Source organism: Otolemur garnettii, unplaced genomic scaffold, assembly GCF_000181295.1.
Source record: "Otolemur garnettii isolate 467f Iridium unplaced genomic scaffold, OtoGar3 scaffold00233, whole genome shotgun sequence".
NCBI lineage: Eukaryota > Metazoa > Chordata > Mammalia > Primates > Galagidae > Otolemur > Otolemur garnettii.
In genome coordinates, this window is record NW_003852628.1 from 414,399 (window position 1) to 426,501 (window position 12,103).

At 44.1% G+C, this 12,103-nt stretch overlaps 2 protein-coding genes across 2 annotated transcripts in view; both read left to right on the forward strand.

Annotated features, from left to right (window-relative positions):
- LOC100952799 (cytochrome P450 2G1-like) overlaps window positions 1-2,023 on the forward strand; it is a 7,946-nt gene extending 5,923 nt beyond the window's left edge. Inside the window, exons 6-8 of the mRNA XM_023508244.1 lie at window positions 255-530; window positions 649-955; window positions 1,842-2,023. Coding sequence (XP_023364012.1) covers window positions 255-530; window positions 649-955; window positions 1,842-2,023 — 765 coding nt within the window. The remainder of the gene's footprint in view (window positions 1-254; window positions 531-648; window positions 956-1,841) is intronic.
- Window positions 2,024-9,379: 7,356 nt separating this feature from the next.
- LOC100944476 (cytochrome P450 2G1-like) overlaps window positions 9,380-12,103 on the forward strand; it is a 26,342-nt gene continuing 23,618 nt past the window's right edge. Inside the window, exon 1 of the mRNA XM_023508245.1 lies at window positions 9,380-9,511. The gene's annotated coding sequence lies outside the window, so the exon portion shown is untranslated. The remainder of the gene's footprint in view (window positions 9,512-12,103) is intronic.

The window sequence follows — 12,103 nt, forward strand, 5'->3', positions numbered from 1 at the left end:
CCCATTTGGTCAAAAAATCTGTGTATGAAAGCTCAGCTGGGCCCAGTACGCTGCCCCACTCATCAGTCTTCCAGGGGTCCTCAGTGTTTTCAAGCAAAGACCAAACATCCCAGCTGACCTTCAAGTCTCCAGGCTGTGCACCGCCCCCCTGCCCCCCTGCCCCCCGCCATGCTGGATGAGTACTTATTGAGCACCACTAACGGGTTAGGAGACAGAAAGAGGCCATCCAAGCGCACATGACTTGCACATCAGAGCTCACTTTCTACTGGGGACAGAAATGCATTATCTGGTCCAGCTTCTCCAACAAAAACACCTCCTGTCCTTTTTTCTGGATGCTTCCAGCCAAGATCCATGAAGAGATTGACCAGGTTATTGGACCACAGCGGATCCCAAGTGTCAATGACCGGGTCAAGATGCCCTACACAGATGCTGTAATCCATGAGATACAGAGACTGCTTGACTTTGTACCCATGGGTGTCCCCCACAGCGTCATCCGAGACACCCACTTCCGAGGCTACCTTCTGCCCAAGGTGTGGTTTCAGCTTCATTGCCACCTCTTCACCCTCCTCTATACCCCTCCTTCCTCCTGGCTCCCTGGCCCCATAATCCAACACTGATTTCTCTTAATTTCCCCATTTTTCACCCCAGGGCACAGATGTATTTCCGCTGCTTGGCTCAGTCCTCAAAGACCCCAAATACTTCCGCTACCCAGATGCCTTCTATCCCCAACACTTCCTGGATGAGCAGGGCTGTTTCAAGAAGAATGAAGCCTTTGTGGCTTTTTCCTCTGGTAGGTTTCCATGGTCTAACTCCCCCGACACCAGGTGTGTGCTGGGTCTACCCTCCAGCCATTGCTCTGTATTTGAAGTTCACGTCAAATGGGAAGTTGAAGATTCTATCATAGGACTACAAAATTTTAGAATCCCAGAATCAGGGAATATTAAAAACATTGACGGTGATAGTTAGAAAAAAGTTAGTTTTGGAGTAGCACTAAACAGGGGGCCAGAAAACTTTCTGTTAAGGATGAAATAAAAAATATTTTCATTTTTCTAGCTAGATGGTCCACTTGCCATTTTACTATGCAAGCAACCATAGACAACTTTTGAATGAACATGCATGTGAACCAGCACCAAAACTTGAAATTACACAAATCACAAAATATTATTTTGCTTTGTTGTTTTTTTCTTAACCATTGTAAAATGCAAGAAGCATCCCTACTTTGTAGGCCATATAAACACAGACAGTAAGGCAGATTCACCCAATAGACAGTGGCTTGCCCATCTGAAGCATAAAATTTTTGTGCAAAGTTATTTTAAGCGTGTCAGCTAGGACCTAGAGTCAGGTCAGTGGCTGGGAAAGTGGACTTCACTCCACCACGAACAAACTGTGGCACCTCAGGCGAGTTACTTCAGCTCCCCATCTGTGAAATGGAGATTACCCTCTCCCAACAATCAGACTGGGCATTACCGGGAGTAAGCATTACTGAAGTGAGAACTCTCACTTTTTTCCTCACCAGAGTCTGACACCTGATAGACATTTGATAAACCTTTGAGGAACTGGGATGAACACAATGATCCTTTAAAACCATTCAATCTGGGAATAGGGGGAGGCCTAGCCATCAGAGAAGTAGCTGCCACGTGCTGGGTCCCTACAAGTGCAGGACCTAATGAGTCCTAAATATAGGACTCTGAATAGCATTTACAACAAATCTTTATACAGTGGGTACAATCACGACCCCGAGATGCTACTGAGGCTCCGTGGGTGGTCAATCTACAAGCTCCAGACACCTCTGTCCCCTGTGCAGATGTGACCTTCCCTCCTGCCCTTTCTTCTGCCCGCAGGAAAGCGTGTGTGTCTGGGAGAGGCCTTGGCGCGCATGGAACTCTTCCTTTACCTCACCTCAGTCCTTCAGAACTTCTCTCTACGCCCCCTGGTGCCGCCTGCCGACATCGACGTCACTCCCAAGCTCTCTGGCTTTGGCAACATCCCGCCGACCTATGAGCTGTGCCTCGTGGCTCGCTGAGCGCCCCCTACTGGGCGAGAAACGAACAGCATAGAACCGAGCTTGGCTCTCAGGGCGTGAACCCATCCTCTGCATCTTGCTCAGTCTCATAACATCCCTATAAGACAGCACCATTTTTCTTGTCATGGCGCCACAGTCACCTATAGTTATCTGAAACTATACAGTAGTGTATCTTCTACAGACAGAAGAAACGCGATGCCCTGTCCAAGATTTCCACCTAAGCCAGCAACTTTGATGCTGACTTGATCACGCCTGCCTAAGTTTCCATCTGTACCAAATTTTTCCTGTAGCGTCTCTGTCTTTACAATTGTCCCTTTCCGTGTGGGCCCTGATAACGATCAAACGTGATCTACAGTCCTTTCTCATCTTGACTCTCTTCTTCACTCACTAGCTGCCCAAAAGTCAACAAAGAATTCAAGACTGTTGTGTGCAGCATGTTCATTGTGTATTTGTGTGTGACACCAATGTGGGGCACGGGAAACAACTTGAAATGGGCATTTTAACCTCTTTTTCACTGTCTTCCCTGCCAGCCCCCTCCAGGAATTTCCTTCTGATTGGGGCTCTCCTGAAACACCCCAGCCTCACCCATTTTGCTGACATACTACCTTGCCCCACCATCATGTCTTCTCAACTTGCTTTTCTGATTTCTCCCACTAAAGATCCCCATTCCGAATATTCCCCTCACCATTTTGAAGACAGTTCCCTTGTTTACAAATTCCAGTTCCAAATTCCATCAACTTGGTCAACGGATAAAAAACCTTCCCTCATGTTTCATTTATTCAAGCACTATTTATTGAATACTCAAAAACATATCAATATGTCATTCAGGTACTTGGGATACATCACTATGCAGAAACAACAAATACTCCTACCTTTGGAGAGCTTACATTCCGGTGATGAAGGTAGGCAATAAAGCACAAATGCAATAAAGAAATTATTATAGTTTGTTAGAAAATCAAAACAGTGGCTCGGCACCAGCCACAGACACTAAGGCTGGTGGGTGCAAACTCAGTCCGGGCCAGCTAAACAACAATGATGACAACCTCAACCAAAAATAGCTGGGCATTGTAACACGCACCTGTAGTCCCAGCTACTTGGGAGACGGAGGCAAGAGAATTGGTTAAGCCCGAGAGTTGGAGGTTGCTGTGAGCTGTGATGTCACAGCACTCTACCAAGGTCAACATAGTGAGACTCTGTCTCAAAAAAAAGGAAGAAAGAAAATAAAAGCAGGGAAGTGGGATACATCTTCTGGGGTGGGGTGGTGTCATTTGTTCCCTTGGAAAACAGCAGAATCATAAGTCAGGAGGATGTGTGTTCAGGAACCCAGAAAGAGACCAGTGTAGCTGGAGTGGAGGAAGGCAGAGAGTAGGAATAAATGAGATGAGGAGAGGGAGTCCCTGAGGCCCAGACAGTGTGGGGCACTGTGGGCCAAGGTAAGGACCTGGCTCTTACTTTGAGAGTGATCAAGGTCCTTGGGGAGCTACTGAGCAGGGGGTGACATGCACTGGGATGTTTTACAAGGCTCACACTGACCATGGCATGATGACTAGATACAGAAGGTTTTGTGTACAAAAGCAAACCCAATAAGGGGCTACTGGATGTGGTAATGTTGGCTCAGACACAGCAGAACCAATGGAGTTGGGGAGTAGATGGTGGATTTGGAATCTATTATAATGTCTCACATGGCAGTTTGCTAATGTGTTGCATGTAGGGTATGAGAACAAAGGGCGTTAGGGCATGACCCCAAGGATCAAATGTCTTCCTTTTTCATCTCTTCTTCCAGGGAACCTCAGGACCTGTAACAGTCAGGGTTCCTATTCTTTTTTGTTGTTGTTCTTTGTTTTTATTAAATCATAACTGTGTACGTTGATGCATTTATGGGGTTCAGTATACTGATTTGATATATAGTGTGAAATGCTTACGTTGAACTGATTAACACATCCATGACATAAAATGTTGCTACTGAAAGAAGCAGGGCTGTTGGCCTTTCTAAACTGTTTAGCTCACAAAACCAATGAGAATGCCCGAAAGACAGAGTCTCAAAAAAGACAGAGTAGGGAAACAACAGCCAAGGTGATGCCAAAGCCATCCAGCAGGGGCCACTGCCACACCACCCAGCCCCTAGGCACTGGCCACCACTGCCAGGGAACAATGGACTCATTGCTGCCAAGGCAAGACAACGTCCTGATTGTGTCTATGATTTTCTGTCGCATCCTCAATTCAAAATTTTATGTGTGCAGTCACATGTGAAAGCCTTAGGGCTCAGAGTAAGGTGTGGAAGGATAAATGGCTCCTTCAGCTTCTGTGGTGGAACGCAAAGCCTTGCCTGTGATCAATGACATCAACTTATGGGCTTCTTGCAAAACTGGAAAACACTTTTGAGACTGAATATGTAATAAATGATAAATGCCATCATGTATCATGGAACACATGAGCACACCTAGAGCTATGTGAATTTTACTTATTATTATCATAAGTAACAGAGACTTGCACTGTCTTTGTGGCCAAGCATCTCCCAGTCCTCAGTGAGCAACTTTCAACTGTAGCAGATGCGGGATTTGTATTGTTTTGGTCATACTCTACACGTTACTCTGCACATCTCCTGGCTTAAATCTACAAGAAGTGTGGATTATCTCTTCTCCGCATTGTTACTTTCCCTCTTGGAACATTCACATGATCAAGATTCAAAAGGTAAAAAGTAATTTAAAACCCACTTTCCCTACCCAGAGGATAGTAATGTTATCAGTTTCCATGTATTTTACACACAAATAATAACTTACTGTATCCAGTGTATTAGCAGTGATGGGTTAGATGTAGTTCAACAAGGCCAAAGTTAATTCCTCAGTTCCAAAGTGTGTTGCCAGGTGACTCTGCTCATTGTCATCACTTAGGCTGCACCCTAACAGGTACCTCCATGGCCACCATGGTGGAAACTATGCAGGGTCCCAGGTCAGCATTCAATTCTCTGGCCCAGAGGATATACATGTTACTTCTCACCTCCCAGTAACCAGAAAGGGTTTCATGGCAGGATAGTGAGGGATCTGGGAAGTTCAGTCTTCCATATGCCTTGAAGGAGAAGAGCACCCAATAGCAAGAAGCGGTACCACTGATTCTCTATGGCTCTTCCGCATCTCCCTGCATATGCTTGATAGTATAACCTGGGGGGATGTTCCATTTCTACGTTCACTTCTGCAGCTGCGTGGGATCGTACTAGATGTTCTACATGCATTTGTCCTCCCATCTCCACTCTCAAGTTGGGCCAGTCTTTTACAAAAGTGGTGCTATAAGTTGTGCCACCCAAGCGCCTTTACTTTTTCTCTTTTTTATGATTTGGGCAATGAAATGTTGAGAGGTGAGCAATATCACTTATTTATTTTCTAGCTGCTTTTTTCATTTTGGATTAATATGAGGGTACATACAATTAAATTACATTGTGTGCATTTGTAAGGCAAAGTACGACTTACTGTTGAGTCCTTCACCTAAGAAGTGTGCCATATACCCCTACATCATACCCAATAGGTGGCAGCTTACCAAGCCTTCTTTCCCCTATCCCCTTCTTGAATTCGTTTTGCTCTCTTGTGGGCCTATAGTTCTACTAGTGACAGATTACTACTCAATACATGAGATGCTTGCTTTTCCATTCTTGATATAGTTGGCTCAGGGAAACATTCTCCAAATCTGCTTTGGTGAATACCAAACATGGGAAGTCTTCATCTTTTTATGGCTGAATAGTATTTCATGGTATACATATACCACAGTTTATTAATCCATTCATGGGTTGATGAGCACTTGGGTTGTTTGCACATCTTTGCAATTGTGAATTGAGCTGCTAAAAATATTCAAGGACTAATGTCCTTGTGAAAAAAAATAGTATTTTTTCTTCTCAGTAAATACTTAGCAATGGGACTGCAGGATCAAGTGGAAGGCCTGCCTTTAGCTCCTTCAAGAGTCTCCTTATTTCTTTTATAAAAGGACTATAAATGTTCCTCATTCTCTGCACCCACATGAGCACCATGAGCAGCTTTGGGAGCTTGTGATATGAACTGTTCTCACTGGTGTTAGGTGATTTCTCAAACTGATTTTGATTTGCATTTCTCTGATAATTAAGGATGCTGAGCATTTTTTATGTGTTTGCTGGACATTCATCTGTCCCCTTGATTCTGTTTATGTCTCTAGACCATTGATTGATTTTGTTTGCTCTTTTCCTGTTGATTTCCTTGAGTTCTTTGTAGATCCTGATTATCAGCCCTTGCTCAGAAGTGTAACATGGGCCTATCTTCTCCCATTATGAAGGTTGTAAATTTGCTTTCTTGTCATGTCCTTCTCAGTGTAGAAGACTTTTAACTTGATCAGGTGTTGCTGCCATTGCTAATGGTGTCTTCTTCATAAATTCATTCTCATGGCCAATATCATCACGTTGTGGGTGAGTTTACCCTGATGGGTGCCTGTCATGCTGATCCATGTATAATGCAGGTCTGAGGATTCCCTGAAGGGCAGGTAGGGTCTTGACAAATTCCTTCAATGTTTGCTTATCTAGAACAAACTTAATTTCCTTTTTTTAAAATTAAGTCATATATACATAGATCATGAATACATTTATGCCTTTGTGGGATTCAATGTGTTGATTATTTGTACAAATTGGAGTGCTTACATCCTACTAATTAACATAGCTTCTACCTCATTTACTTAATCACAGTGTTAAGACATTTGTGTTCAATACTTAATACATTTGACTTGTACCCTTGCAATATGCTCCATAGGTGTGGTCCCACCATTAACCCTCCTTCTATTGAACCACCCCCTCCCCTTCCCTCCTTCATCCTGGGCTACAGTTGTGATTCATCTCTCACATGAAAGTGTGAGTGATTATAAATTGGTTTTACAGTAGTACTGAACACATTGGATATTTTTTTCCATTCCAGAGATACTTTACTAAGAAGACTATTTTCCAGCTCCATCCATGTAAACATAAAAGAGATAAAGTTTCCATCTTTTTTAATGCTGCATGGTACTCCATGGTATACACATACCATAATTTATTAATCCATTCATGGGTCGATGGGCACTTAGGATTCTTCCAAGACTTGGCAATTATGAATTGAGCTGCAATGAACAATCTGATGCCATGCAGAAGCTTTTTAGTTTGATCAGATTCCAGTAATGTATTTTTGATGTTGCTTCAATAGCCTGGGGAGGTCCTCCTAATAAAGTAGTCTCTCAGGCCAACTTTTTTCAAGTGTTTCCCCTGCACTCTCTCCAAGAATGTTTATAGTTTCATGTCTTAAGTTTAAGTCCTTTAACCAGTGAGAGTCAATTTTTGTTAAAGGAGAAAGGTGTGGATCCTGTTTCAGGTTTTCAGGATAAAAATGTCTATTTAATAATATTGAAGATGTAGGCCCATTCCCTTCTGGCTTCTAAGTTTTCTGCTGAGAAGTGTGCTATTATCCTGATGGGTTTTTCCTTGTAGGTCAGTTGTGCTTACGTCTAGCTGCTTGTAGCATTTTCTCTTTCATTTTGACTTTGGCCAGGAATACTATGTCCTCTTTGGTATGAATCCTTCTAGAGTTTGAAGACCATCTTGTGTATGCATGCCTGGATCTCTGGTGGTACTAGGAAAGGTTTCCACAGTAATACCTCAAATAGGTTGTCTATGCACTTTCTTCTTCTCCCTTGTGGACTCCTGTAATTCATATGTTTGTTCACGTCACATAATCCCATGACTCTCTAAGTGATTGCTCTGCCTCTGTTGTTTTCTTCTGTACCTCTTTCAATAGTTGGGTTAGCTCAAGAACCTTGTCTTCAATCTCTGCTATTCTTTTTTTTTTTTGAGACAGTCTCACTCTGTCACCTTGGGTTGAGTGCCATCATGTTATAGCTCAAGCAATCTCAAACTCTTAGGCTTAAGCCATTCTCTTGCCTCAGATTTTCTATTTACAGTAGAAATGGGGTCTTGCTCTTGCTCAGGCTGGTATTGAACCACTGGGCTCAAGCAATCTACCCTCTTTGGGCTCCCAGAATGCTAGGATTACAGGTGTAAGCCACTGAGCCCGGCCCCGATATTCTTTCTTCTCCTTAAGTCTAATCTGTTGCTGAAACTTTCTGCTTTGCCTTGAAAATCCCTGAGTAACTCTTTCATTTCTTTAGGTCCTATCATATCCTCCCTAATTTTGTCTTGCTCTTTAGTAATACTGTCATTAATTTCTTGAAATGTTTTTTTGGTGTCTTTTTGTTTGTTTTCAACTTCCTCTTCAATTCCATCCATCTTATTTGCCATCCCCATTTGGATTCCATTTCTGTTATTTTTGACAATTTCCTTGGAGTTCAGAGTTGAATGCTGTAACTCCATTGGGCTCACTGGGGGGGGGGGTGTAGATCTGTTTTGACTTTTCATATTTCCAGGTTTCTCTTGTGGACTTCTTCTCCTCTGAGACCCCTTATCTCAGTTCAGTGCTAATAGATTTGCTGGACACCTGTTCTTTACTGGGAACCCTCGATATAACTGTAGGATGCTCATAATGAGAGCAGGTGAGACCCTCATCACTGAGGCTAGTGTTGTGATGATTGTTCTACTTAAAGTCTTCCCACAGAGGTAACAGTAGCAGCTGGATAACACTGTCATTCATTCCCAGGTTGTGGCCATTTGCTCAAAGCAGGTCACAGTGAGCATAGTAGACCGAGGCAGGGGATTGCTAGAGCTCAGAAATTCGAGAGCAGCCTGAGCAAGAGTGAGATCCTGTGTCTACTAAAAATACCTGGGCGTTGTGGCGGGCACCTGTACTCCTAGCTACTCAGGAGACTGAGGCAAGAAGATCACTTGAGCCCCAGAATTTGATGTTTCTGTGAGCTATGATGCCATGGTACTCTACCAAGGGCGACAAAGTGAGAATCTGTCTCTCTCTCTGACTCTCTCTCTCTCTCTTACACACACACACATACACACAAAAAGACACAGTGAGCTGCTGTCTTGGCTTGAGGCTAGGCATTTATGGTGGAACATTGGATTTTGGAACACAGTTATTCTAGGCCAGATTTGGTAGTGGAGGCTCTGGTGTGGGATTTTGGCATCTAGGTACAGTGCCAGAATCTTGGAGATGGTGTCTCATTGCTTGCAAGTGTTCTGGGGAAGCAGGGGCAGATCCTGAGGCCCTGATGCAGTAGCCTCAGAGCCAGGACTGAGATGCCATAAGCAGAGCTGATGAGCAGGTCCTCATGAATAGAGAGGCTTATTTTATCAGTAGGGAAGGGTCAAGGCCATGCATGCATGGGCCAGGTAAGAGCTTGATGAGGGGTGGAGTCAGCGCAAGCCAGTAGGAGGCTGCTTCCCAGACACAGAGGCCCGTCCTCTGTCCATCCCCCACAGAAGATGCTTTATGAGCCAGGCAGAGGTTGGTTCCAGCAGTTCATGGACTGCAGACCTCTCCATGCCCCACTGAGAACCTGCTGAAGCAGTTGCCAAAAGCCTCTCGGGTCAGCCTCTATTGTGCTCAGGTATGAAAGCCTCACAGGTGTACCTAGGGAGGAACATTCAGGAAAATCCTTGAGCAGGCCTTCTGAGCTAGAAGCAGGGCTGTGCAGATAGTGGGATGATCTGACCTGGAAGGTGAGGTCAGGGCCAAGCAAGGAGGAGGCAGTTGGGGCCTGGTAGGATGCAATCCGGTCAAGCAAACAGCTGGCTGCTCTGCAGGTAGAAGGGCTGGTGGATGTCAGGTTACCCAGAAAGAAATTAACTCCGTTGTCCCAGGGACTATGGGATTCTCCAAGCCCCATTCGGGAACTGCTGAAGTGGTCTCCCAAAGCTTCTCAGGTCAGAGCCTGGTGCATATTCCCCTACCTGTGTGTGAGAGCATCAGAGCTGAAACTCGGCAGGAGCCACAAGCAAAGCCTGTGAGCAGGATTTCTGAGCCAGAAATAGGGTGGTTACAGATAGAGGACTGTACAGAGGGCTTGATCAGCGCCAAGCAAGCAGGAGGCAGATGGCACCTGAAGGGCAGACTCTGTGACTACAGAGCCTCTGTGGATGCCAGGTCAGGTGGGGAGAGGTCATAGCTCTCCAAGTCCGACCCAGCACTCACCAAAAACTATTGCCCCAAACCTGTCAGGCCGGAGCTATGTCATTTGGGTCAATTCTTGTGCTCAGATCCTGTTGTGCTCTAGGGAAGAAGGGCTCAGCTTCAAGTTTCAGGCTCCATTTCAGGGAAGCCACAAGTCAGTCTGCTGCCCCCCTCCAGCCTGGTGGAGACCCTATGTGGTCACCCATGAGTACAGGATGGCTTTAGCTTTTGCCTGATCCCCACTGCACCTGTTGTCTGGTGCATTGGCTGTACACAGCCTTCAGTCAGGTTCCCTGTCCCATAAGGTCAAAGGTCTGTGGTGGTGGTGGGAAGCGTCTTGCAGTTCAGTTCGCACTGAGTCAGCACTCATATTCTCCGATCTTGTTATATGTATACCCCCTTCACCTTCTGTTGCATATGAATGTCTGTGTTGCTTCTCAGCGATTTCACAATGCTGCTTCAGAGAAGACTTATCTACATGTACGCAGTTGCCTGCACCCTTCTCTTCTTTCCTTGACAGTGGTGTGCTGGGAGGCTGCCTCTACTCCGCCATTTTTTAAACTCACACTTTCTTTTTCTTAATCTTATCTTTTTAAGTTTGTTAAATGATGTTCAAGCTCCTGAAAACAAAAAGAAAACATAGGGATTAAACCAATGACATGAGGCTGGGTGCGGTGGCTCACGCCTGTAATCCTAGCACTCTCACAGACCCAGGTGGGTGGATAGTTTGAGCTCACTAGTTTGAGACCAGCCTGAGGAAGAATGAGACTCCATCTCTAAGAAAACACCAGGTGTTTGGTGGGTGCAGGTACTCGGGAGGCTGAGGTAAAAGAATCATTGGAATCTAAGAGTTTGAGGTTACTGTGAGCTCTGATGGCACATCACTCTACCAAGAGTGACAAAGTGAGACTCTGTCTCCAAAAGAAGAAAAAATGGCATGTATATAACACGTAAAACCTTCAGAAAAGACAGTCTGGATTGATTTTATCAGTGTTCTTCATGTTGTATATAATACACTTTCCGTATACTGCAAGTGGTACTGTTATTTGGTACAGTAATATGGGAAGCAAAATATGGAATTACATTTGCACTGCACACATTCTTTTTGTTCAGACAGGGTCTCACTCTGTTGCTCAGGAGACAGTACAGTAGTGCAATCAGTTCTCACTGTAGCCTCAAGCTGCTGGGCTCAGACAATCCTGCCTCAGCCTCCTGTGTAGTTAGGATTGCAGGTGTGTGCCCCCATGACAAACTAATTTTTTAAAAATTTTTTGTGAAGATGAGTTCTGACTATGCTGCCCAGGCTGATTTCAAATGCCTGGGCTCAAGCAGTCTCAAGTGATGTTGATTTTTATGTCACATATGAAAATATGTATATCACATTTTTTCATATACTTTTTGGTGTTTCCCTTGTCTTCTTTTGAGAAATGTCCATTTACATCATTTCCCTATTTTTATTTTCATTTTTTGTGTGTGACAGAGTCTCATTCTTGTAGGCCTGGGTAGAACCCTGTGGTATCATAATTCACAACAACCTCAATCTCTTGGGCTTAGGCTCAAACAGCTGGGACTACAAGTGCCTGCCACCGTGTCTGACTAGTTTTTCTACTTTTAGAGAGATGGGGTCTTGCTCTTGCTCAGGCTGGTCTTGAACTCCTGAAATCAATCCATCCACCTATCTTGGCCTCTCAGAGTGCTAGTATTACAGGTGTCAGCCACCACACCTAGCCCATTTGCCTATTTTTAAATTGTTTTTTTTCTTGCTATTAAGTTATTTGAATTTCTGATATACTTTGTATATTAACAACTTGTCAGATATATGGTTTGCAAATATTTTCTCCCATTCCACAGATTGTCTCTTCACTCTGTTGATTATTTCCTTTGTTGCCTAAATTTTATACTTTGATGTAATCTCATTTGTCTCTTTTTGTTTTCGTTGCCTATGCTTTGAAGAACAGATCCAAAAATTCTTTGCCCAAACCAGTGTCATGGAGCTTTCCCAATTTTTTTTTTTTTTTTTTTTTTTTTT